The sequence below is a fragment of the Cnephaeus nilssonii genome, assembly GCF_951640355.1.
Source record: "Cnephaeus nilssonii genome assembly, chromosome: 6".
Taxonomy (NCBI): Eukaryota; Metazoa; Chordata; class Mammalia; order Chiroptera; family Vespertilionidae; genus Cnephaeus; species Cnephaeus nilssonii.
This window is the reverse complement of record NC_137077.1, coordinates 47,411,552-47,439,530: the sequence shown is the minus strand read 5'-3', so window position 1 is coordinate 47,439,530 and position 27,979 is coordinate 47,411,552. Positions and strand designations below refer to the sequence as shown.

At 41.2% G+C, this 27,979-nt stretch overlaps 1 protein-coding gene across 3 annotated transcripts in view; it reads right to left on the bottom strand.

Moving 5' to 3' along the window:
- Window positions 1–777: 777 nt before the first annotated feature.
- The window catches only part of SPATS2 (spermatogenesis associated serine rich 2), a 101,002-nt gene continuing 73,800 nt past the window's right edge, over window positions 778–27,979 (bottom strand). For 2 of the 3 annotated variants that reach the window (XM_079773441.1, XM_079773440.1), the window contains 5 exons: window positions 22,147–22,205; window positions 17,384–17,493; window positions 11,592–11,694; window positions 10,238–10,470; window positions 779–9,171 (listed from right to left, as the gene is read on the bottom strand). In XM_079773441.1, coding sequence (XP_079629567.1) covers window positions 8,857–9,171; window positions 10,238–10,470; window positions 11,592–11,694; window positions 17,384–17,493; window positions 22,147–22,205 — 820 coding nt within the window. In that variant the 3' untranslated portion in view covers window positions 779–8,856. Of the gene's footprint in view, window positions 9,172–10,237; window positions 10,471–11,591; window positions 11,695–17,383; window positions 17,494–22,146; window positions 22,206–27,979 lie in introns of all 3 variants that reach the window. The other variant, XM_079773442.1, reaches the window with a different exon arrangement.

Here is a 27,979-nt window from a genome sequence, read left to right as displayed (position 1 = left end):
TTAGGGAGTTGAACAGAGCACTGTGAAGTGGGTGAGCACTGGCTTCCTCACTGCAATCTCGTTTTCTTCTCCCCTCCCCACAACTCGACTCATTCAGCCATGGTGGGTGTCCCGGGGAGAGGAAGGTTGAGGGAGAGCCCTGTTCAGAGACAGCTCAAAGCCACTGTCAACAAGAAACTCAGGAGGCTGCGTTTTGGGGCTGCCGTGGGAGGTCTGTGGGAGTATTATCTACAAAAAGGAACAAGGAGAGAAGGGAAGAGCTAAGCAAGGGGGGTAAAAAATTCAAGACACAAAAGATGGAAAAAGTCCCCCTCCCCCAGGCACAGTAGGAGTTGGTCTCAGTGTGCAGTGTGGGTGAGAACAGGTGGCTGTCGAGGAACAGAGCCCAGGGCCCCTCCCTTCCCCTCTTCCTGTCCTCCTTTCTGGAGATCCTGCATTCTGTCTTTGGGCCAGTGTGGCCATGCTCTGCTTCCAAGGCTGTGCTGTGTGGTGGGAAAATCTCGGGCTTTCAAGTCATAGTAGTATGGGTTCTAATTCTAACTCTGCCACTGAACAAACAGCTCAGTGGCCTTGGGCAGGATGGGTGTTCATCTCACAGAGCATCAGTCCCTTCATTTGTAATGATCTTTTCTCAGAGGACTGTTGAGTTTAGAAAGTGGTAGCAATTGCTGTTAAATGTTCCCCTGAAGGCTTGCTCTGGCCTCAGGTGCTAGGACCACTGAAATGAGCTCAGAATAAAGCCTCACTGAAGGTTCCCCTTCCCCACCAAAATAAATAAAACATTTTGGAATCCTTTGAAGCCTTCAGTACTTGGCCGTCTCTTGGCTGTCTCATTATAGGCCATTCCTTTTATTTTTTATGTTCAATGATGTTTACTATAGCATTGTTCATTATTGTTTAAACTTTATTTTACAATTACAGTTTACATTCAATAGTATTTTGTATTAGTTTCAGGTGTGCAGCATAGTGGTTAATCATATACTTTACAAAGCCATTTTTCTTTTCTTTTAGTGGGCGATCCTAGCCACTGTGCGAAAATAACAATAAGCTGTCAAACAAGGAAATCCCGAAGGTCCATGGTTTTATTAACAGGTAAAGAACCTGTTTTATGTCTCATGGCTACTAGTGGTGGAACTGGGTCTGAACCAAGGTTTGACTGGGTTGATAGCAGTATGCTACTGTGCCACACTGCTGGGGGCTTGGTCCTGTCCTTTGGTAAACAGCCTATTAAAAGGCAACGGTATGGTCATTTTGATGAGTGTCAGTTAGTGACCTGTAGTGAGTGCCACTGTAAACAGCAACCTGGATGTCACGCCCTGCCTGCTGGAGGGCAGGCTACCACAACCGTGCCTGGAGCCAGCAAGGGAGTGAGGCTGAGAAACCTCCATCTCTATGTTCTAGCAGCACCAGAAAATGGGTTTGTTTGAAATCAAGTTACAGAGAAAGCCTAACTGGGTTAAGCTGAAGAGAGACATAAAAAAGAGAGACCTGACTTTTCCCTGAGGCATCAGAGTGGGTGGTATTCATTCCTGCTGTTTTGACAGCAGTGAAGGGGCGGGTGGACTGCAGAACAGCTGTGCTGGTTGTGGTGGTGGGTGTTTCCTCACCCAGGAAAATCTTCTTCAGATAGTGTTTCCTTCTTGGTAAGGAGTAGCAATGCAGGTAATAAAATCCCCTCCACACCGGTATGAAATAACATTCCGTCTCTCCCCTGGGAAATCCTGCCCTGCCCCGCTCCACTCCTGTATGCTGCTGTGCTGGTGACTGCATTTACCCAGGTAGTGCGTGAGCATCTGGCCTGCCCCATCCAGAGAGCTCAGAAATTGAGGTGAGGGTGTGCTTTTCTGACAAGTATGGCAGACAGACAAGAGGGGCACCAGGCTGGGGAGATAGGCACTGAGGGGAGAAAAGCTTCTAAAGGAATAGGATGACTTATTATTTTTTTGTTAGTAAGGTCTGTATGGCTGGAGACAGGGGAAGTCTTTCCTCACTTTTTAACAGGGCAGGAAACACAAAAAGCAAAGCGCTATTATGGTGAGTGAGCTTTCAATTGGTCACGGGTTAACTTAGACACCAGGGTATTGCTCTGCAACCTGGCATAATAATGAAGTAGTTGCCATTGTCTCCACTTTACAGTTCACAGAGAGGTCCAAAGATGATTTTCCCAAGGTTTGCTGCTCACATGGCTACCAAGCTGTGAAGTCAGAATTAAAATCCAAGTGTGCGTCTCCAAAGTCCAGGGTCATCCCATTCTACCACACTGTCTGGCCACCAGGCACAGCTTCTAAGAGTTTAAGGAAGAGCTCAGAGCTCTATTCCCTTCTCCTTCAAAGCGGTTGAGGCAAGAGCTAGCACCATTCACCTTAGCCTCAGAATTCAGCATAGTGCCTGGCACATACTAGGTGCCTGTTTGAAGGGAAAAGATGTGCTTTAGTCAAGCTGACTGATTTTAACAGACCAGCATTATGGTCTGGTACTCTGAACTGGTTAAAATAGTGACAAAATAGCCCTAACCGGTTTGGCTCAGTGGATAGAGCGTCGGCCTGCGGACTGAAAGGTCCCGGGTTCGATTCTGATCAAGGGCGTGTACCTTGGTTGCGGGCACATCCACAGTAGGGAGTGTGCAGGAGGCAGCTGATCGATGTTTCTCTCATCGATGTTTCTAACTCTCTATCCCTCTCCCTTTCTCTCTGTAAAATAAATAAATAAATAAAAAATAAAAAGTGGTAAATTAAAAAAAAAAAAGTGACAAAATAGCTCCTTGTATCAGCTGGTGACCTGCACACAGGTATCATTTTGGAACCTGTTTCTTCCATGAAGTGTGCTGCTGTATGGATATAACCCTCACCAGATGGGGCAAGAAGGTAGGATGAACCCAATAAATCAGGCAAGACAAAGCCTCATGTTGTTATGGCAGAACTTCCAGCGGCAACAAGTCCTTATTCTACTGACCTCCAACAGTATAGCTTAGTTCACACTGATAATGATGCATCCTGACTTTTCCAGGTCACTCCCAACCTAACGTAGTTATCCTGTTTCCCCCCTCCCCCCCATACATACATTCATACTCGTAAGTCTGTACCCTGGTTTGGTATTCTGAAATAAGGCCACCTTACCTATAAACCACTGAACAAACGCCTGATCACCCCTTGCACAGTTCTAGTTTAAGTGTAGGACCCAACCCTTAAAGTGGTGCTTCCCCCATTTCACTCAGAAGACAGCATGGCTCATTCATGCAACACTATTACCTTGTATTATTTTATCTGTATGTCTCAGTTGCCCCAACTGGCTTATCAACCCCTTGAAGGGATGTGTTTTAATTTACCTTTGTTTTTCCTCAGCTTCCAGCTCAGCACCTGTACTAAGCACTCCCAAACACTGTTGGTGAGAGTGTAAATCCATGCATCTTTAAGAGTACTTTTCCAGCAATTCCACTCATAGGAATTTGTCCTGAAGATACACATTCACAAATGAGGAACGATATACATATTATGAGATGCTCATTTCATCAATACTTATAATAGCAAAAACCTGAAAACCATTAGTAGGGACTGGATAAACTAATTATGATAAATTTATACAATGAGATACTATCTAGCCATAGGAAGAACAAGGTATGCTTGTGTATACCAACATGAAAAGAGGTCTAAGTGGTATACATTCTATTACCCAAAGCAATATACAGATTTAATGCAACCCCCAATGTCATTTTTTAAAGAAATACAATGAGAAATCATCAGAATTGTATGGAACCACAAAAGACCCCAAATAGCCAAGGCAATCCTGAGAAAAAAGAATGAAGCTGGAGGTATCACACTACCTGACTTCAAATTATACTACATAGCTATGATAATCAAAACAGCATGGCATTTGCAGGCACACAGATCAATGGAACAGAATAGAGAGCGCAGCTATAAAACCACATGTATATGGACAGATAATTTTCAACAAAGGAGCCAGAAACACACAATGGAGTAAAAACAGTCTCTTCAATAAATGGTGCTGGGAAAACTGGAAAGCTACATGCAAATGAATGAAAGTGGATTACAGTTTGTCTCCATGTACAAAAATTAATTCAAAATGTATCAAAAACCTAAATATAAGACCCGAAACAAGTTACATAGAAGAAAATATAGGTACCAAACTTATGGACCTTGGTCATAGAGAACATTTTATGAACTTGACCCCACAGGCAAGGGAAGTAAAGGCAAAAATAAATAAATGGGACTATATCAAACTAAAAAGCTTCTGCACAGCAAAAGAAACTGACAACAAAACAAAGAGGCAGCCAACCAGATGGGAGATATTTGCAAACAGTAGCTCCGACAAAGATTTAATTTTAAAAAAATATAAAGAACTCATAGCCCTAGCTGGTTTTGCTCAGTGGATAGAGCGTCCGCTGAAGGGTGGACTGAAGGGTCCTAGGTTCGATTCTGGTCACGGGCACATGCCTGGGGTTGCAGGCTCAATCCCCACTAGAGGCGGCCGATCAATGATTCTTTCTCATCACTGATGTTTCTATCTCTCCCTCTCCTTTTCTCTCTGAAATCAATAAAAGTATATTTTTTAAAAAAAGAACTCATAAAAATCAACACCAGACAAACAAACAACCCAATCAAAAAGTGGGCAGAGGACTTGAAAATACTCCTCTCTCAAGAAGATACAAACAGCCAATAGATATATGAAAAGATGTTAAACCTCACTGGTAATTAGGGAAATGCAAATCAAAACTACAATCAGATACCCCCTTACACCTGTTAGAGTAGCCATTATCAACAAGACAAGCAATAACAAGTGTTGGAGAGGTTGTGGAAAAAAGGGAACCCTCATCTATTGCTGGTGGGAATGTAGATTGGTACAACCACTATGGAAAGCAGTCTGGCAATTCCTCAAAAATTTGAGAATAGAGCTACCATACGACCCAGCAATCTCTCTCCTGGGTATATACCAAAAAAACTTGAAATCACAAGCTATATGGACCCCTATGTTCATTGCAGCATTATTCATGGTGGCCAAGACATGGAAACAACCAAAGTGTCCCGCGATAGAGGACTGGATAAAGATGTGGTACATATACACAATGGAATACTATTCAACCATAAGAAAGGATGAAATAGTTCCATTTGCAACAACATGGATGGATCTTGAGAACATTATGCTCAGTGAAATAAGTCAGTCAGAAAAAGCTAAGAACCGTATGATTTCACTCATGTGGGATATAAAACTGAAATCTGTGAACACAAACAGCGGTGTGGTGGTTGCCTGAGGGAAGGGGTGGGAGGAGGAAGCGGTCCTAATATTTGGTGGCATGAGGATCTGACTTGGAGTAGTAAGCATATGGTGCAATATACAAATCTTGTAACATAGAAACCCACACCTGAAACCTATGTATTCATGTTGACCAATGTCACCCCAATAAATTTAATTTAAAAAAAGTGGTATACATTCTTACGATATACATGAGCTAGTACAGAAAATCTCTGGAGGGAACACAAGGTACTTAAGAGTGGTTGCCTCAGGGGAGGGGGCAAAAAGTCCAGAGTGGGATGGAGGCATATCTTTCATCATATGTGCTTTTGAACTGTTTAAATTTATTTTTTAGCATTTGTAATATATATATACTAGAGGCCCGATGCACGAAATTTGTGCAAGAGTCGGCCTTCCTTCCCCTGGCTGCTGGCATCAGCTTCCCTCTGGCACCCAGGACCCCGGCTTCCCTCTGGCTGCTGGCAGGCACCAGGGACCCGGGCTTCCCTCAAAACCCCGGCTTCGTCTGGAAGGTCATCCGGTCTAATTAGCATATTATGCTTTTATTATTATAGACTGACTTTTCGTAAAACAAAACAAAAACTGTTGTAAAAAGTGAGAAGTGAAAAAAGCACGGTTATAGAAGTATGAATAGTTTGATTCCTAAAAGAAAGAAAAATGTATTTGCATGTTTGAATTTAGAAAATTTGTAGCAAGATATATATGAAACTTATCAATGGGACAAGATAGGGGAAGATTTTTTTATCTTCCATCATGCATCCTTTTGTTGTTAATCCTCACCTGAGGATATTTTTTCCAGTGATTTTTATTTTTAAGAGAGTGGAAGGGAGGGAGAGAGGGTTTAAGAACTGTGATAAATAAGGGGCCTAGGAAATACCTGATGTTCATAATGAAGCCATGCTAACTTAAACGTTCTCTCTCCAGGGGCGTATAACTGCCAGAGATAAGCAACCTGAAGTTTCAAGTCCTATCTCTAAGTTGGGAAAAAGCAAGACATTGATCACTAAGAGGCAATGGAAAAGGAAGGAACGATGATGATTAGGCAGATCTCTTTGACCAATGGGAGCTGCCCAGGGTTCAGAGCCTCACTTCTCTTAGGAAGGCCAGAGCTATAAGGAGAGCAGGGAATGGGCTGCACAATTCAAACTTAAGATAAACCTAACTTATCTTTATCGAAGAAAGTCAAATTGGCAAATTTAGGAACAGAATATCTACAACAGAAGATCCTAAATGAACTATGGTTTAGACATGATTAAAAAAAATCGTGTAACACATACACACAAAAAAACCTATATATTCATGTGTATATACACATATATGCCTTGAAGAATTTATAAGGGTATACAGCAAATTATTATTATTTTTTAAAAATATATATATATTTTTTTTATTGATTTCAGAGAGGAAGGGAGAGGGAGAGATAGAAACATCAATGATGACAGAGAATCATTGATAGGCTGCCTCTTGCATGCCCCCTACTGGGGATTGAGCTCGCAACCCAGGCACGTGCCCTGACTGGGAATCGAACTGTGACCTCCTGATTCATGGGTCGATGCTCGATCACTGAGCCACAACAGCTGGGCTACCCAAATTATTAATAGTCATTACTAACCCTGAGGAATAGAAACTTTAACTTTCTCCTTTACATTTCTGTATTATTTGATATTTTAAATACTACTTTTGTAATTAAAAACAAGATGTAGAAAAATCTTCATAATTTCCAAACATTTTATGGTCACAGAAAAATATATTCAAATACTTTTCTATAAGATTTTAATTTCGACTTAGAGACTGTTTTCATAAACAGTGGCTTCCCATCTGTCTGGGTGGTTAAATACAGTTCTGCTTGGATATAGAGATAGACCTCAGAATCCTTCAAGGTTGTTTCAATCTCTGGATTTCCTATAAAGTAAGGTAAGCAATTAATCAGAAAAGCAGGAGTTTTTTCCTACACCCAGCAGGCTGATGGTGTTGTTGGACAAATTCCTCAAAATGAGGTGATGAGCCTTTTAGAAAATGGCTTCCCAGTACTCCTTGACTACTGTTTTCATTACTGAAAGACACACACAATCTCTCTCGTTCTCTCTAAATCTGTTCAACCAACCTGAACCAGGCAGCTCAGCTTCAGCCGAAGAGCCAGGAGAAGCCCCGAGGCAGCCGAGTTCTGCACCGCTGCCACTTACAGTCTGGGATTCAGACTTGGGAGAACAAACACCGACGAAATAAATCGCTCTGCTGTTATTAAATCATAGATGCTGGGGTGGGGATAGGGTGCAAGGGTCTGGCACCAATACCACCTGCTACGTGTGGGAGCTCAATTATACGGTTACATTCACTACTCCTGTCAAGGGATAGACAGGGAGGAGGGGTGCTGATACAACCTTTGGTTGCCTGGGAGAGCCGTTGGCAGCTGTGGTTTTTCTGAACTGGTAAGCTCTCCTTTGGAAAGTCACCATTCCCTATTCTATGAATCTTTCCCACAGGAACAGCTGCATTTGCTCATTCTGGCTCTTCACATTTTAATTTGGTTCTGAAGCTAAGCAGCGGACAGATGACTTAGGCATCAGACACCCTCATTTAAGCCCCGAACAAGCTGTCTCAGAGGCTTCTACCGCATGAGGCCCCAAGAAAAACAGATAATGAAATGAAGTCACTTGCCGCTGGGAAACAAATGTGGGAACATTTATGCAGTTGTTTTTATTTACTCAACTCTAAAGACTGCGGCAATTTTTTGATGATTAACACTTAGATTAACACTAATTACATAGCTATAAATTTGATTGAGGATAAGAATACGATTTAGGAATGAGAATAATAACAACAAAAATCTTCAAACATTAAAGCAAAGAAATACTTTTTCCCCTTCTTTTAACTTTAAATAAATGCTATTTTCCCATGGACTTCCCTAGACACATTTGCAGTCTAAGGAAATTAAGGAAACAAAGCTTTGGACATTTTGAAGAAACTGCAGGTTAAGCTATCATGCCAAGCAGGAGACTGAAATCCTGATCTGAGTGTCAATCTCAGGCACTTTGTGAGAGGCAGATTCTCAAATATTTCCTGGTCTTTTTTCCTTCTCGCCGATTAAATTTCCCCTTCTCTGACTAATTCAGTGCAGTACACAATCCCCTCAGTGCCTCTCCTGGTTAAACTGTTGTTAAGAGGGAACCTGACAGGCATGTGTGGCTCTGCTTAGACTGGAAAGGCAGCAGGACTAGCTCCGATCCATCCACTCCTGAGAGCCTGACCGTGGGGGTTGCTGAGGACGACCTCTGTGGGCAACTGAAAGGCCTGGTGCCCTGGGAAGAACATTGCTTACTCTTGGGAAACTTGGCCATCATTGCCCATGATTCCTGGTAGAAATGACCAATCAGAATGAATCCAAATCACTGGGAAAGGTCAAGGGAAAAAAACAGATTCCCCTCCAAAAATGATAAAGAGGAAATGAGGAAAGAAATATTTAGAATGGTATATCAACTGATATGCGAAAACTTCTTTTTGTTATTAAATCTAACTATATAAGTTTCCTAAAGTCCAGTTACCAAGTTGAATTATGTGGATAAAGGAGAGAGGCCAATGGAATTTCCCTCAAGAGTTCACAGCTGCAGGATGAGAGGTCCTGGGTTTGCGCTGGGGGAGTGGGCCCTTTTTGAATGAGGGCTTAGGTGGGCTGGGTTCCATGCTGGCTCCAGTTCCATTGCTCCCTGCAGAGAGCGCCTGGCCCCGTTCACTAGCATTTCCTGGTGCCTGGGGTTGTGAACTCTGATACCTGGAACCAGATGAAAACCATGAGCTATTTCTGTGACGACCCATACTGTCATGTCGTCCTTGGTTCGTGGGGTCACTGAACTTTTGGCCTTGTGGCCTGTAGCCTTGTCCTCCTCGTCGGTTCCCCGGCAACACCTAAGGATGAAAGAATATGATGTTCAAAGCACTCTGGCATTGTGCTACTCCATTTGTTCCAGTTCAGTTTATAGGAGTATTCTGACAGCATAATTGTGGTAGTCCATACTTGGGACTCAGTTCTCTCTCAAGATTCACAGAATTCTGCCTGCTATCAGAAATGATCATTCTTTCACTATTTTTCCCTGCCTTTCACCACTAGGCTCTTCTCCACTGAAGAGGAGTTTACTTTTCTTTAGCTGGGCACACGCTAAAGGAGGAAGAACATTCCTTAGTTTGTAACAAGCTCTCAATTGGGCAAGTATCTTATCACATGTCTGAGCTTTGCAGATGATAAATAATTTGTAAAGATAATGAACATTTGTTATAATAAAATAAACATCATTAAGATCTGCTTTGCTATATAAACCATAGGTTCAATCACACTGCTATGACATGCAGTACATTTTTACATTACAACCCAGAAAGTTTATGGCATGGGATTTTATTTTTGTCTTCCAATTTCGATTCTGAAGAATTACTGACAGCACTGCTTTCAATTGCTCTTGTGTACCTTTTTCAAACCAAGGAAAAGAAACTATGGATTATGCTTCAACTTTCTTGTGTTCACTCCTTAGGGAACCCAGTTCACACTCTCTCCAGTATATTCTATGTTGTACTTCTAGGGAGTTGCTGCTTCATTCTGGTGAACCTGCCACTGTGGTATTTATCTACCTCGAGATGGATGCACGACTCCCAGTGTGACTAATTACCAGGCGATACTACCTACGACAGCTAGAATCACTGCCAACATCAGAAAGTCAGCAGTCTTGGCAACAGGAAATCTAAACTTGCTGGTGGTTTGGAACATACATACCAAACGCTTTCTCTGGAACTAACGGGCCGGAGGGATTCAAAATAGGTGTGAAATGGGAATAAAGAGAGGAAGGTAATGCATTGAACTGTCAGCACTTAAACTGTGACAATCTATATATTAAAACAACAACAACAACAACAAAGAAAAAAAATAAACTGTGATAATCTGGTAGCTTTCTTCCTGACTAGCTCAGTGTGGAAGCCAGGTTACCTGGCGATGAGGCTGATAGGACTGGCCACTGGAGTCTGCTCTGCCTGCAGGAGTCTCTCCTGGTGCCGAGATTTTCTTGTTAGCACTTGTAAGGCTGGGAGCAGAGGCACAGGTGGAAGCAGCAACAGCAACAGCAGCAGCAGCAGCAGGGGCATCACACAGGCTACTCAGGGACACAGATGTAACTGAGCTACATCGCGATCGGGTTGAATAGCTGTTCTTTGGATGGGACACTGAAACAAATATAAGAAATATGCAGTCATATGATGAAAGAGCATGAAGGGTAAGGTTTTCCCCATTTCACAATGAGCACTTTAAGATAAAGAACACTTATAAAAAGGGTAACAAAAAGGAAAATCTCTCTTCTGCCCTCTTCCTCCAAATCCCCACTGCTCTTAGAAACAAGCCAACAGTTTAAGACCAGAATGACCTATACCCCTACCAACTAGTGATTTCTTGACACTTTTCACTACCTAAAATCCTGGCTCTGGCAGTTAACTAAACCTAGGAATAATAATATAAGCCATATATACAGTTCCTATGTGAGGAACACTAAAGTACAGACTCTACAAAGAAAAAGGTAAAGAGCTAATCTTTTTTAAAAAATTTGAATGATGCACAGTATAACTAATCAAGATTAGTTAATATGAACAGAACTAATCTTTACAACAAACATGTATCTTCCTAAGGTTCTTTCGCAATAATGATCCCAAACTCAAAATACCAATTTAGCTGAAAAATATTAACATTTTCAATTAGAATTTTGTCAAAATTCAATGGTTTAATGCTCCCCACTAGATTTTTTTTCTTGGTGTTAAGCCTGGACTAAAGCTGAGTTCACAATCACTGCCCTAGAGCCAATATTTCACTTTCATACTGAGATGGAAAGAACCAAGGAGCTGAGTTCAGGCTTGGTGGCACACAAACTCTCACCTTAGAGGCACCATCCCCTTTGAAGCTATTGTTTTATCACCTATTGTATGCCAGGCAAGGTAGGTATTATTATCTCCATTTTGGAGAGGAATAAAATGAGGTTCCAGAGGAAGAAAATGAGTAGAGGCAACTTTGGTCTGACTCCAGAGCTCCGTGCTCTTTATACTTCATATCATACACTCTCAACACAACAGAGAATGGATGAAAAAAATCTTATTGCAAATTTAGGGAGCCCATCCTGTGCTCCAAGCATCTGCATCCAATGATTTCTTAAAGATCTGAGCTACTTTTCATAAAAACAAACAAAACACAAGAGGCACGAAAGAAGAATCAGTAGAGAAGCCAACCAGCACTCCAGTCTCTAATTAGTACAGTGTGGTCTTCTACCATTCCCAGTGCCCAGAATCTCGCGCTATCTCACCTTGTCCAAACGAATCAATGCTCTTCTTTAGGGTCTCCACGTCACAGGTGAACCGGGCTACTCTTCCCAGATCCTCGTCATATTTACGTTCACTAACGAAGTGCTGGAGAAAGGACAAAGAAAAGCCTCCAGGTGAGACACACAGTGTGCATGGAATCGACAGCTTGCTACGTATGAATGAAACAGAATTATTTTCAATTGAATTATTTTTATTGCTTCAAAGTTTGCTCAGTGGCCACAATATTACCAATGCTGGGTGACTGATGCTGGGTGATTGACAAAATTTAGTCATTTTCTTCAGAGCCCAAAGAGAAGTCTATTTAGGAGCTTTATGAAATACTACATGATGGTCAAAGCCCACCAAGTATAATCACCAGAAACTGCAGAGAAAGGACAAAGAATTCATGTATAGTAGAGGGCCACTTTCCGCTACTGGTGACTCTCCACATTGTTCCATTTTATACATTTTATATAGCTCACAGTTTATAAACAGAGGCAGCAGCAAAAACGCTCTGAAGTTACAACAATGATTCCATTTAAATAGATGGTCTGGTTCTTTAGTAAAAACTTCCTTAGGAAACCCACTTCAACTCTTTGTAAAGTAGGATTTGTTAGTCCTTGAAATAGAAACAATTTCTTGAGATGAAAAATCATTCATGTGAAAAAGTCAACTTTACAAATGAGAAGTTTGTGCTGCATATAATTTAACCCTTTTAAGCTGACTGAGCTGAGAAGTAATCAACCCCTTGGGTCAAAAACTAACTATACTACAGAAAGTGAGGGACTAAATACACGTTAGGAATAAAGTGTTTCTGAGGGTCGATTTCAATAAACAATTTCTAACGTAGCCTGGAATCACTTTAAGATGAAAAAGAAAAGTTATAATTCTTCTAGATAAAATTTAGAAGAATTGAGCTCCTTAGAGCAGTCTTGGCAGTGTTCTAATTCCACTTCGGATGTTCAAGGAGTAGAACTGAATGCATCAGAATCCTTGAGATGCATCTAGAAGCAGTGAAAGGGAAAGAAGAAATAAAAATTACCTCTGGCCTTTGAAGCCCTAAAGCTTCAGAGTATGTTGTGGCTCAGGAAAGCACACAAAGTTCTGTGACAAAGCCTTCGACATGTGATATCAGTCTGAGATTAAGTCTGAAACAAATTCTAGAGTTTGTTGAGCCAAAGACATAACAGGAATGACGGAAATAAAATGATCTGGAAATAAGACATTTAAATTGCATAGCACCCACTTCAGTACACTGAAAATGTGGAGAGAAACAGAGCCTTAGTCAGCCTGCAGAAATATTTCTAGCAGCTTTTCAACCACGTGGGAAGGAAAACAGATGAAGCCTGTGAGAGCCAGAATTCTCATCTTAATTCCAAAGGGGTTTCCGGCTTCTCCCAGATAGTTGAATGAGACTGATTGGCATCAATATGAAGACGACTTTCTATAAAATTTAGTAACATAGTTTTAGTTAATCAGAAAATGGTAATTAAAAATGTGCATTGTTTTGCTATTTCACCCCAATAGAGTCTAAGGGGAAGAAGTGGGAGTAATAACATAACCTAGGGTTTGTGTAAAACACTGGGGCTGGGGATCCAACCTGCAATCCAGGTATGTGCCCTTGACTGGAATCAAACCTATGACCCTTCAGTGCATGGGCCGATGCTCTAACCACTTACCAACACCGGCTAGGGCAGAAACATTGTTCTTTAGCTACGAATTTAAAATGTATATGTGTTAAGAACCCTGAAGATTCCACCAAAAAACTACTAGAACTGATAAATAAATCAGTCAAGTAGTAGGAAACAAAATAAGTATTCAGAAATCAGTTGCATTTTAATACACCAGTAATGAACTAATAAAAAGGGAAACTAAAATACCTAGGAATAAATTGAACCAAGGAGGTAAAAGACCTATACTTGGAAAATTATAAGACACACACAAAAAAAAATTGAAGAAGATACAAATATAGGGTGGGGCAAAAATAGGTTTATAATTGTTCATATGGGAAATACAATAACTAATAAATAATAATACAAGAGTAAATTCTGTTTCACCTACACATAACTGTAAATCTACTTTTGCCCCCCCTTAAAAATGGAAGCATATACTGTGTTTACGGATAGGAAGAATTAACATCGTTAAAATGTCCATACTGCCCTACCAAGTTTGTCTCAGTGGTTAGAGTGTCAGCCCTTGGACTAAAGGGTCACAGGTTTGACTCCCATCAAGGGCATGGCATGTACCTTGGTTGCAGGCTCGATCCCTGGCCCCCATTGGTGCATGCAGGAGGCAACCAATTGATATGTCTCTCTCACATCGATGTTTCTTTCTCTCTTTCTCTCTCTCTCTCTCCCCCCTCCTCCTCCCTTCCTTCCACTCTCTCTAAAAATCAATGGAAAAATATCCTCAGGTGAGGATTAAAAAAAAAAACCAAAACGGTAGAAATTCCTCAAAAAATTAAAATGGACTTGCCTTATGACCCAGTGATTTCATTTCTGGATATATATCCAAAGAAACCAAAAACAGGAATTCAGGAAGATTTATGCAATCCTATGTTCACTGCAGTGTTATTTACAATAGCTAAGACATGGAAGCAACCTAAATGCCTAGCAAAAGATGAGTGGACAAAAAAGTTGTGGTAGCCCTGACCGGTTGTTCAGTGGTTAGAGCATTGGCCCTCAGACCAAAGGGTTGCAGGTTTGATTCCCGACCCCCGTCTGGACTCATGTGGGAGCCAACCAATTGATGTGCCTCTCACGTGTCAATGTTTCTCTCTCTTTCCCCCGCCTCCCCCATTTCTACTTTCTAAAAATCAATGGAAAAAATATCCTCCAGTGAGTGTTAAAAAAAAAAAAAAAAGTTGTGGTATATACATAAAGTAGAATTTACTCAACCATAAAAAAGAAGGAAATCTTGCCATTTGCAACAAAATGGATGGACCTAGAGGGTATTATGCTAAGTGAAAAAAGTCAGACAGAGAAAGACAAGTATCATCTGAATTCACTTTCATGTGGAATCTAAAGAACAAAATGAACAAACAAAACAGAAACAGTCATAGATACAGAGAACAAACTGATGGTTGCCAGAGGGGAGAGGCAGAGGAGAGAGGGGTTGGGGTTATGGATGAAAAAGGTGAAGGGATTAAGGAGTACATATTGGTAGTCACCAAATAGCCATGGGGACGTAAAGTACAGCATAGAAAATATAGTCAATAATATTGTCATAACTATGTATAATGCCAGGTGGGTACTTGAAATGGGAGGGAATCATCTTGTAAATTATATGATTGTCAGCCACTATGCTATACACCTAAAACTAAAATAAAATAATATTGCATGTCAACTATAATTGAAAAATAAAATTTAAAAATTTAAAAAAAATGTATGAGTGTTAAACACAAGTAATCTTTACAGATTAGAATATAATTAACATCTCAAATTGCTCATTTTTCTCTATAAAATCAGAATAGACTATTTATTTTTTTAAAAAATATATATTTTATTTATTTTTTACAGAAAAGAAGGGAGAGGGAGAGTCAGAAACATTGACGAGAGAGAAACATCAAATAGCTGCTTCCTGCACAACCCTCACTGAGGAAGTGCCTGCATCCAAGGTACATGCCCTTGACCAGAATCGAACCTGGGACCCTTGAGTCTGCAGGTCAACGCTCTATCCACTGAGCCAAACCGGCCAGGGTTCAACCAACCATTTAAATATTTACTGAACACTGTCCAACTGGTGTGACTCAGTGGTTGAGCGTCGATCCATGCACCAAGAGGTCACAGGTTCATGTCCCAGTCAGGACACATGCACAGATTGTAGGCTTGATCCCCGGTGGGTACCGTGCAGGAGGCAGCTGATTGATGTTTCTCTCTCATCAATGTTTCTATCTCTCTCTCCCTCTCCCTTCCTTTCTCTCTAAAATCAATAATAAAACATATTTAAAAACTAGAGGCCCGGTGCACAAAATTTGTGCACAGGGGGTGTGTGTGTCCCTCAGCCCAGCCTGCACCCTCTCCAATCTGGGACCCCTCGAGGGCAGTCAGACATCCCTCTCACAATCCAGGACTGCTGGCTCCCAACTGCTCACCTGCCTGCCTGCCTGATTGCCCCTAACTGCTTCTGCCTGCCAGCCTGATCAACCCCTAACCACTCCCCTGCTGGCCTGGTTGCCCCTAACTGTCCTCCCCTGCAGGCCTGGTTGCCCCCAACTGCCCTCCCCTGCAGGCCTGGGTCCCCCCCCCACTGCCCTCCTCTGCAGGCCTAATCGCCCCCAACTGCCCTTTCTTTCAGGCCTGGTCCCTCCCAACTGCCCTCCCCTGCTGGCCTGATCACCCACAACTGCCCTCCCCTGCCGGCCATCTTGTGTCCACATGGGGGCAGCCATCTTTTGTGTTGGAGTGATAGTCAATTTGCATATTATCTCTTTATTATATAGGATAGCCCTGGTCAGTGTGCTAAGTGGTTAGAGCATCAGCCTGTGCACCAAAGGGTTGCAGGTTTGATTTCCAGTCAAGGACACATCCTGGGTCTCAGGTTCACTCCCTGCCCCTCCCCCTGTTGGGGTGCATGCAGGAGGCAACCAATCGATGTGTCTCTCTCACATCGATGTTTCTCTCTCTCTCTTACCCCTTCTCTTCCTCCCTCCCTGCCTCCCTCTCTTCCACTCTCTCTGAAAAAGCAATGGAAAAAATATCCTCAGGTGGGGATGAACAAAATACAAACATACATACATACATACATACATACTAGTACATAAATAAATATTTATTTATTTACTGAATACCTATTATGTGCCAAGGTACTATGCTAGGCACTGGAGAGACAGCAGTTTTGCCATTGTAAAGTTCACCAGCTATTGAGAATAACAGATTAATCAAATGTACATGGTTATAACTGCTATGAAGGCACAAAATAGGAAGAAAACCAGGAAGGATGAGTAGATTGTGAGTGACTGTGTGCTGGGAGTGGCAGGGAGGGAAGAGTATTTTGGACAGATGAATAGCATGTGTATAGTCCTCCAGCAGGAGGGAGCAGGATGTGTCTGCAGAAAGGAAAAGTTAATATGGCTGGAACTGAGAACAAGGGGGCATGGTGTGAAAGGATGATGCTGGCAGGGCCAACTCCACAGAGCCCTACAGGATGTGCTAAGGATTACAGTCTTTATCCTAAAGCAATGGAGCCCTGGTCCGTGTGCTCAGTGGTTAGAGCTTTGCCCCATGCACTAAAGAGTCACAGGGTTCAATTCCTAGTCAAGGGCATGTATCTGGGTTGCAGGTTTGATCCCAAACCCCAGTTGGAGCATGTATAGGAGGCAACCAATTGATGTGTCTCTCTCACATCAATGTTTCAAAACAAATAATAATAAAAGAAATGGAAAATTTGAAGTAGGTTACTGCAGTGTGAGGAACAGATTTGGAGGGATGGAGAGGGTGAACAGAATCAGTTATGAGGCTATTACAGCAGTCCAAGCAAGAGATAATAGTTACTTGCTCATGACAGTGGTGGTGGAGATGAAGAGAAAAGGTCAGATCTGAGATTCAGTAGGAATTCAAATGGACAGTCTGCTGATAGACTTCATGCTGGAAAGGAGAAATTTCCCAAAGTTTCCAGTTTGGAAAACTGGATAGATGACAGTACCACTTACAGAGAAAGGGAACCTGGAGGAGGGCCAGGTTTTGAAAGGAAAGATCATGAGTTCAATATATTAGATATGGCCATGAATTATGGAGATTTGCTACTTTAGTCCTGGAGGGCAAGAAGAAAGGCAGAAAGGAGAAGGAAGTTTTACCTTGATATCAGCTCTGAGTTCAACCAACTGCTCTTCTGACATTCGAACAGCCACATCAGTCATCTTCTTTAGAAGTTCAGCTTTCTTTTGTCGGCTGAGCAAAATTTCCACTGTAGAGGAAAAAGGGGTATAACTCTATGTTCTGGCTCAACAGGATAAAGAACTGGAAATATAGGCCTTGCTGAATGTATTTGGAGAGCCAAAGGTCCAGTTTCCACCTTCTCGAATGACTCTAAAGGCAGTTAAAAGGTAAAGACTTCATGAAATAAAAAAGATACACAAATCATTTGTCATTTCTCTTTTTCCTCTTCCCAGGAAAACACATTTTTTTTTAAAATCAAGAAACATAAATTAACGCCCTGGCTGGTGTGGCTCAGTATGCCCAGGTTGTGGGCTCAATCCCAGGTGGGGGTTGTACAGGAGGCAGCCTTTCGATGTTTTGTTCTCACACTGATGTTTCTCTTCCTCTCCCTTCTTCTCTCTCTAAAATCAATTTGAAAAACTTTTTAAAGAATCATATAAGTTAAAACAGAATATGCACACATGGTAAAAAAGACTTACCTAGAATAAAGAGCATGAAATGAAAAGTAAATAAATCAAACTCAAAACTTGCTGAAGTGTCTCTCCTACTTATGACTTTGTGGTCCCCTCCCCAGAGGAAACCAGTTAATTTCTTACGTATACTTCCAAATATATTCTATGCATATATAACATATCTCTCTCTCCCTTTTATCTTCTCCTCACTCATGCAAGTGTATCATATACATGGTCCTCCCATTACCTTAACTATTTTTCACTCATGCGAGTGTATCATATACATGGTCCTCCCATTACCTTAACTTTTTTTTTTTAATAGTTCATGGAAAACTACTTTGTAAAAATATTTTTTTTTAATTGATTTCAGAAAGGAAGGGAGAGGGAGAGAGAGATTAAAAACATCAATGAGGAGAGAGAATAATTGATCGGCTGCTTCCTGCATGCCCCCTACTGGGGATCAAGCCCACAACCCAGGCATGTGCCCTTGATCAGAACTGAACCGGGAACTCTTCAGTTCTACCCACTGAGCCAAACAAGCTAGGCCTACCTTAGCTATTTTTACTTAACATTTCGTGAGGTTCAATTCTTATTAATACATTGGCTCTCCCTCGCTGTTGAACAGCCACTTAGTAGTCTGATATATGGATATACCATAATAATTTATCAAGTTTCCCTAATGATGGATATTTAGGTTGTTTATAGCCTGTTAAGAAACATCATTAGCATGCTCCCAGATGTGTAACTCAGATATGACTGAGAAGGACAACAAACAAACTAAAAACCTCTCAGAGTAGAGAACAGAGACTACAGAGGGCATGGGCAAAAAAAGTCCTCCTAGAAAGCAGAACCAGGGGCTGCTAGATAAACCAAGGAAACTTCTCTTCCACCAGGGCAGGGACTGCTATTCCTGTCCAGTAAGATTTGATCACTGCTTTTCCAGATGGGAACGTTTACTATAATTCTTGCTATAATTATTTCTCTATCAGTATAATATTGGAGGAGGGGGTATTTAATTTTTGTTTTACTTTATGGGGCTCCACACAGCAGTGTGCCATATCCAGACCTGTTAAAAGATCTGAAATTCCCCATAAGTCCTGAACTTTCAGCTGAGTATACTAACTAGATGACACATTGGAGGTGATGCCATTGACGAGGTGAGTGTATTCTCATTTGGGGAAAAAGAGAGATATTGGAGGATGGACTATAGCAAAGACTGTTAATGACTGCATATTCATTCACCTGTTCTTCCTGCCAGAAGTTCAATATTGTTGGGTATGAAACTATTTAGGCAAAATTCTGTATTTCCTGACTCTGCTACAGATAAGACAGTCATATGATACAGTCTGGCCACTGAGATCTAAGCAGAACTCACAGGGTGAGGTTCACAGGAAAGCTCTTTAAAGGAGTCTTGGGCAGCATGTAACATTTTGCCCTTTCTTGACTGGAGCCTCTTTGACCATAAACACACTCTAAGGATGTCTGGGTAGAAGGATAGAGAAGGCTGGGTCTCCCACGTCATTTTGGAGATTCCCTTCAGCCCTGGATCACCTTTCATTTCACGAGAGAAAAATAAACTCACATTTATTTAGGCCACTCTGTTAACATGTAATCAAACTCAATTACCAACTGTTATACACAGAATCCTGTAATCTATTGAGAATTAGCCAAATTTATTTTAGAAGAAATAGAATTTTCAAAGAGGTACGTGAACCACTTTACATCAGGCTGAACCACTTTATTTATTTAAAAAATATATATTTTATTGATTTATTTTACAGACAGGGAGGGAGAGGGATAGAGAGTTAGAAACATCGATGAGAGAGAAACATCGATCAGCTGCCTCCTGCACACTCCCTACTGGGGATGTGCCCGCAACCAAGGCACATGCCCCCAACCAGAATCGAACCTGGGACCCTTCAGTCCACAGGCCGATGCTCCATCCACTGAGCCAATCCAGCCAGAGCCACTTTAGCAAGTTTTCTTAACCTGCTTGCCACATATACGCCACCCACAGGTTGCCCATACCCATGTCAGGTTAATGTGTAAGGGCATACTTTCCCAATAAAGTAGAAACATGCCTACAAACACCAAGGACCAACAGCTACAAATGATCTATTGGTCTAGCTCCCAAGATAAAACCTACTTGCTAGTTGTATCAAATTCACTTTCTCTCAGCTCCAGCATTCTAGGATTCTAAAATGGAGAAAACGTGTTGAGTGAAGATTTCTACACATATCAGATTAACTCAGAGAACCTAATTATGACTCTGAACAAGTCACATTTTTTCCAAATAACTAGTTTTTTCATTTATGAAATGGAAAAAAGAAAAGGAAACCCTATCTCATAAAGTTGACATGAAGATGGCATATCAGTAAAAAAAAAACCCTCTGAATTGTAAAGTACTATGAACATATAAATTAATAAAACTATATAGTGTATTTTAAAAAAGCAGCACCTTATTCATAGTTTTGGTAAATGAAAAATTACATTAGTGACACTGAGAACCAGGATTTTTAGCATGGGAGAAAGGAGACACAGATATAAAATTGATGAAGTTCAGTAAAACTATAGCTCTGAATTTGATAAAATAAGATTGGCCATGAATTGATAACTGGTTGAAGCTGGGCGGTGGGGATTAATTATATCAGCCTCTCTATTTCAAATATTAAGGACTATGTACTAGATTTATGTTATCTGAACCTTCATCTTAAAAAAGAACACAGGTTTATGAATGGACTAAAATTGTCACATTTAGAAATTTCAGGATATATCACTCAATTTAAATGAAATCTTACCTCTGAAAAATAGTGGGTAACATCTCTGCTATATATTGAACTTTTCAGGTTAAAATGAATAAAAATTAAATTCAGCTTAGTGCTTCAAAGTTGCCTCCTCTGGTCCATGACCATTGACAGAAATTATTTAATTGTGAGTTATTATCTTAACTATTTCCATTCTTACCAGTTTAAAAGCAGGTTAAAAGAAACATCCTTTGCCCAACAGGCGTGGCTCAGTGGTTGAGCATCGACCTATGAACCAGGAGGTCACCATTTGATTCCTGGTCAGGACACATGCCTGGGTTTTGGGCTCAATCCCCAGCTGATCAATGATTCTCTCTCATTATTGATAGTTTCTAGCTCTCACTCCCTCTCCCTGCCTCTCTGAAATCAATAAAAATATATTGGGGGGAAAAACACACCAAAAACATTATTTTTATTTTATTTATTTTTCATTCTCACCAGAGGATATTTTTCCATTGATTTCTAGAGAGAGTGGAAGGGAGGGAGGAGAGAGACAGAGAGAGAAACAGCAATGTGAGAGAGACACACTGACTGGTTGCTTCCTGCATGTGCCCCTACCGGGGCTAGGGAGCCTGCAACCAAAGTACATACATGCCCTTGACCAGGAATCGAACTCATAACCCTTTGGTCCGTGGGCCAAACTCTAATCATTGAGCGAACTGGCCAGGGCAAGAAACAACCTTCTTAATTACAAATTTGGCATTTGATGTATGAAAGTAAAACCTGCCCCTGAAAAGCCCCAAAGTAATGCCACTGTATAAGCTGCAGTTGACTTTCATACAGCTGTATTATTTTTAACTGATACTTATAGAAATTACCAAAAACAGGTATTTTATTCTTCTGTATAAAACCCCACAAATTACCCAAGTTAGACTCTATTCCGCCAGAATCTATTTTGTAAGCTTTCAAGGAATACTAGTCAAGGTATATTGAACCCTCAATCCATCGATTTTCCTCTACCCAAATGTTTAGACGCTGAGTAAATACTGTTCTATAAACTGAGAAAAAAAAGTTCTGAGATAGCTAACGACATGAATGTATACACTAAATTGTAGGCAACGTGGACGTCTCCTCTGACTGTGCCAAAGGAAATCTTCAATCACAGGAGAAAAATAAAACGAAACTCCAGGAGCCTGCAGGAGACTTTATTTTCCTAAATTGATGCTGTGGTGGAAGACACCATGATGTAGTCTCTTATACATTGAACTCTACATCCAAAATATTAACATTTGGAAATATTTTAAAAACAGGCTCTTGTAAAGTTGTTTTGCCTGAAAAAATTCATACACTAATGCAGTACAACTACTCAAGATTGTTTAATTAAATATATAAACTATTTTTTTGACATTTATTGAGCTTTAGCTATAGGAGTTGAGAAGAAGGACCTACTAACTGGTAATGGCTTTAATTAAAGATCAGTCTTACTTGCTTCGGCTTTCACTTTGTCCATTTCAGCCAGCAATGCCACTTCTCGATCCATTAAACTAAGAAGGGATGACAAAGGGGGGAAAAAGGTTTGATCAGAAATTTGAAACAGAAAAATTGCACATTGTAATAGTGGAGAAAGATTTACAGAGTCTGTTCACTAAAAGCATACTACAAAGTAAATACTGTATGAACCATAAGGAAATTGTGTTACCCTCAGTAAAGAATATTTTAAGTATTCTATTCAACAGAACTAATTCCCTTTTATTTCTATATATTACAGCACACCAGTAGATGGCAGTAGCAAGCTACCAAACATTTCTTGGTAAATTGTGCTAAAAGCAAAATGTCCTTATGGAAATTACATATTTCCATATATGTGCTCACATATTTCAATTATATATTTTGGTCCATGAAGTTGGACAGCTTTGATTCTAATGCATTTACCAGGCAGTATCTCTGCTTAGGCATGGTAAATTTATCCATGATTAGGATTTGTATACCTTCAACATGTTTGCCACTAGTTGCACTAGTCTCTACTGGCACTTTAATCTTTAGAATGAAGGGTAGTCACATGGTGCAGGTTTCTGGTAAACATTTACTAGTAGTCCAGGAAATATAGAATCAAAGTTTTCTGGTAGTCTTTTTACAGAAAAAGAACATTAAGTGGACAATTAGCACTTTCTCCATTGCAAATGTAATTGGCATGTATAGCTTTTCTATGTCCTTATAGAAGAGCTCAGATAAATACTAAAAATTTTAATATCTACACAACCATGAAATGTTCCAACTTTCTTCAAATTTGGAAATCATTCTGATTTCTCCTTATGAATGGGAATTAAAGGATCAAAACTTCTACTCTTGTTTCTTGCTGTAAAACCAATCTCTCTCTCTCTCTCTCTCTCTCTCTCTCTCTCTCTCTCTCTCACACACACACACACACACACACACACACACACACACTAATTCAATTTAGCTCAGCATGTAGTTATGTTAGCACAAAGTAGTTAATAAGGAGACTACAGTATGAAATATACAAAAAAGTGTAAGGCAGGGACTTTTCCTCAAGGAGCAAAATCCTTTATAGTGACGTGCCAGAGAACACAGGTTTGATAATCATATGCATGATGTTAATAAATAGACTTGTAATGGAACAAATGTGGTTGGCATATTAATCCAAAAGCACCAGACTGGAGAAAATATATAACTATTGTGGGGTAGCAATACTTTGTTAGGAAAGCATTTCCCAAACCTTGGCAATATTTTGCTCCAAGAACTCTAGCAGCATTTGGAATACCTAAAAGGCAAAACAAAAGCACAACTGATACAGGAGCTGCCAGGCCTGGAGTGTGACATTACTTCTCTTCTGACACTAAATCACCATAAGATGCAGATACCATGTTCACCAAATGACAAATTTATCTCTGACAAAGCTTATATACTATTTATTAAAAGACTTCAGCAAACACCCTAGCCAATTGGGCTCAGAAGATAGAGTGTCAGCCTGGGACGGGAGGGTCCTTGGTTCAATTCTGGTCAAGGGCACATGCCCGGGCTGCGGGCTCGATTCCCAGTTGGGGGTGTGCAGGAGGCAGCCGGTCCATGATTCTCTTTCATCGATGTTTCTATCTCTCTCTCCCGCTCCCTTCCTCTCTGAAATGAATAAAAATATAATGGGGAAAAAAGAGACTTCAGAAAACAAGTTAGCTTTTTGTGGTTTATGTAGTTATGTTAATAATATTCATAATAATCTTTTTAAAAATATATTATTTTGTTTATTTCAGAGAGGAAGGGAGAGGGAGAAACATCAATGACGAAAGAGAATCATTGATTGGCTGCCTCCTGCACTCCCCCTACTGGGTATCGAGCCCACAACCTGGGCACGTGCCCTTGACCGGAATCGAACCGGGTACCCTTCAGTTCACAGGCCAACACTCTATCATCTGAGCCAAACTGCCTAGTGCTCATAATAATCTTGATTAAGAAAAGTAGACTGTGCCCGGCAGGCGTGGCTCAGTGGTTGAGCGTTGGCCTATGAATCAGGAAGTCTCCGTTTGATTCTGGGTTCTATAGAAATAAAAATATATTTAACAAAAAGAAGGCTGTCACATGACCTTGCTTTTAGCAAGGAAAAAAAATCTGTATTATCACAATCAGACTGTTTTGTGGCATTTATGAGCTAGTACATTGCGATGGTACTTCCCCCCCCCCCCCCCCGAGTTTAGCCTGGCTGGTGTGGCTCAGTGGTTGACCATAAATCTATGAACCAAGAGATCACTGGTTTAATTCCGTCAGGGCACATGCCGGGACTGCAGGCTCAATCCCCAGTAGGGGATGTTCAAGAGGCAGGATGATGGTGTTTCTTTCTGATAGAAACTTCGATGAGAAAGAAACAGCATCATCCTGCACGCCCCCTACTGGGTATCGAGCCCACAACCCACCTATCTCTCTATCCCTCTTCCTTCTTCTCTCTCTAAAAATTAATAAAAACATTTTAAAAATTAGTTTAGCCCTGGCCTGTTGGCTCAGTTGGTTGGAGTGTCATCCTGTACACCAAAAGGTCACAGGTTCAATTCCCAGTCAGGGCACATACCTAGGTTGCAGGTTCAGTCTCCAATTGGGGCACATACAAGAGGCAACCAATGTTTCTCTCTCTCTCATCAATAAACATATCCACAGGTGAGGATTAAAAAAATTAGTTTGCATTTTTATGCCAAAAAATATTTATTTTTAAAAAATATATATTTTATTGATTTTTTTACAGAGAGGAAGGGAGAGGGATAGAGAGTTAGAAACATCAATGAGAGAGAAACATCGATCGGCTGCCTCCTGCACACCTCCTACTGGGGATGTGCCCGCAATCAAGGTACGTGCCCTTGACCGGAATCGAACCTGGGACCTTTCAGTCCGCAGGCTGACGCTCTATCCACTGAGCCAAACTGGTTTCGGCTATGCCAAAATATATTGACAGCAAAAAGTATTTCTACTTTTTTTCATGTTGCCATCTTTTTTTTTTTTTTTTAACTCTCACCCGAGGATATTTTTCCACTGATTTTTATTTATTTACTAGAGGCCTGGTGCATGAATTCGTGCACATTGAAAGGAAATTAGAAGAAATATTTTAATATTGCTATTCGCCCTTTCTCTATAATAAAAATGTCAACCAAATTCACGATGGACAATGACAGATTGAAACACATGTGTGTGATTGGTGCCAGCGAGAGCTTTATATGTATCGTGCATGTGTGAGTCAACTTAGCCTTTATATATATATATATAATAAACTTGCTTAATTAGACCTGCTTTCTGATGTAGCTAAAATTTTCCAGCCCAGTGAAGCACCCCAACTTCTCTTTCAGGTAATTGTCAGCAACACAGCAGTAAATATCAACACGAAGCATATTATTATTGTAGATCATGCAGGGAGAACAAAGGGTAAAATATTTAGCTGTAGCAGTGTTTGACTATATTCTGCACAGTGAGAAAAACTGAAGTCATTTTCAAGGCCCACCATTTCTTACTTCTTTTCAGTCAGGTCAAGTTTCTAAACCTTCTAAATCTCCGTTTTCCGGCTAATGAAAAGAAAATAGGATTCTACTGAGTCTCCTATCTACCTACTCCAGGACTCCTGTGAGGATCAAATAAGATGAGGCATGGGAAAACACTTCACAGACCTCTGAAGTGTAAAATGTTTGCACCTGGCTGTAAAGCAAGTTGTGTTCCTGGGCTGAAGAAACTCCAAGGAGGCTAGTCACTAGGGAGAGGAAGCCAGGTGTTGCTACATGACATCATTGCCCAGCTCCCACAGCGACCATTTCAGGGCTGGGCTGAGTTGTGAGCCACATTTTGCACCATGGGGTCTCGTCCTCGTCGGCTGCGATTTGGTGGGCTGTCGCTCTGGGGTGGTGGTGGGGCCTGTGTCCTCCTTGGGGGAAGCCAAGTGATGCTTTGTGGGTGCCAGGTCCACAGTGCCATTTATTGTTAAATGGCCTGTCGCTAGGGAGAGGAAGCTGGGCGTTGCTATGTGATGTCATTACTGGGTGCCCACAGCCACTGTTTCCGGGCTGGGCTGTGGGCCGCATTTTGTGCCATGGGGTCTCGGCAGCGTTGGCTGCGATTTGGTGGGCTGTTGCTCTGGGGTGGTGTTGGGGCCTGTGTCCCACTTGGGGAAAGCCAAGTGTTGCTCTGTGGGCGCCAGGTCTTCAGTGCCATTGCTCTGTAAATGGCCAGTGTGTGTCATGGCAGCTCATGCGTTTTCTGCCCCCTGGTGGTCAGGGTGCATCATAGTGACTGGCTGGAGGGACACTTCTCATATTAGCCTTTTATATAGAGAGACTTTTAATATTTTTTATTGATTTCAGAGAGGAAGGGAGAAGGAGAAAGAGATAGAAACATCAATGATGACAGAGAATCATTGATTGGCTGCCTCCTGCATGTCCCACACTGGGGATGGAGCCCACAACCTGGGCATGTGCCCTGACCAGGAATTGAACCGTGACCTCCTAGTTCATACGTTGATGCTCAACCACTGAGACACGCCAGCTGGGGTCCATTGATTTTTAGAGAGAGTAGAAAGGAGGGAAAGAGAAACATTGATGTGAGAAACACATCGATTGGTTGTCCCCTGAGCCTGCAACTGAGGTACATGCCCTTGATCAGAATCAAACCCAGGACCCTTCAGTCCGCAGGCTGACGCTCTATCCACTGAGCCAAACGGGCTAGGGCCATGTTGCCACCTACTGATAACATCTATTGAAAGGTCATTAAACAGAGGAATCTACTGGTTGATTAAAGCTGTTGGGATATTTTCTTGGAGAAAAAATTGTTGAATATTTGCAATTTTCCATTAAATTCTTCACAAGTCTTTAAAATACAAAAAGGAATAAATGTTCAAATACATATAGTGTAACTGTTTGACATTAAGGTTTTCATTGCTGAGACGTCCATTTCAAAGGCATCCATCTCTAATAAACACATTGTCAGCTATACAACTAGGTAAAAAAGCCAGGTTACCCCACCCATGAAGTTCCCCTTTTAGAAAACCCTAGGTGACCTAGGTAACTGGCCACTTGAATGACCCTGCTTTTCCCTTTTGCACTTTAATTCCCACTCTTATTTTTAAATTCACCAATAAAGAGTGAACCTGGAAACCCTAGGCACCCCACACTTTACTCCAATAAAGGTGGAATCCCTCCTAGGTGTTCCCTCCTCCCACCCCCTCCTTTCTCTTTCTGCGACCTTGCTGTGTGGCCCTTGGAGTGCCCCTATCCTCCAGAACCTGTGAATAGTAAATCTTGTTTTTTTAAAGTTCCCAGATGTTGTTGCTGAGGTGTATCTTGCAATCATAAGAACCACAAGGGCCAGTGCAGCCACAATATTGGCTCATTTGGGAGATTGCCACAGTAGTACGGGCCCAGGTGAGTGCCCCAGGCATTCCTAACTGAGAGCATCACAATTGATATCCTGAGACCAACACAAAACATATAACCTTCTTATTAAAAGTACATCACAGAGCTTGGCAGGTGTGGCTCAGTGGTTGACCATCAACCTATGAACCAGGTCACGGTTCAATTCCCGGTCAGGGTACATGCTTGGGTTGTGGGCTTGATCCCCAGCAGGGGGCGTGCAGGAGGCAGCTGACCAATGATTCTCTCTCATCATTGATGTTTCTATTCCTCTCTCCCTCTCCCTTCCCCTCTGAAATCAATAAAAAAATATATATTTTTTAAAAGGTACATCACATAATGTATTTCGGTTGTGTAGAAGAACCATATCTTCAGATCATTCATACTAAAGCATTTAGGGGTGCTATATCATGTCTGCTACTTCCAAA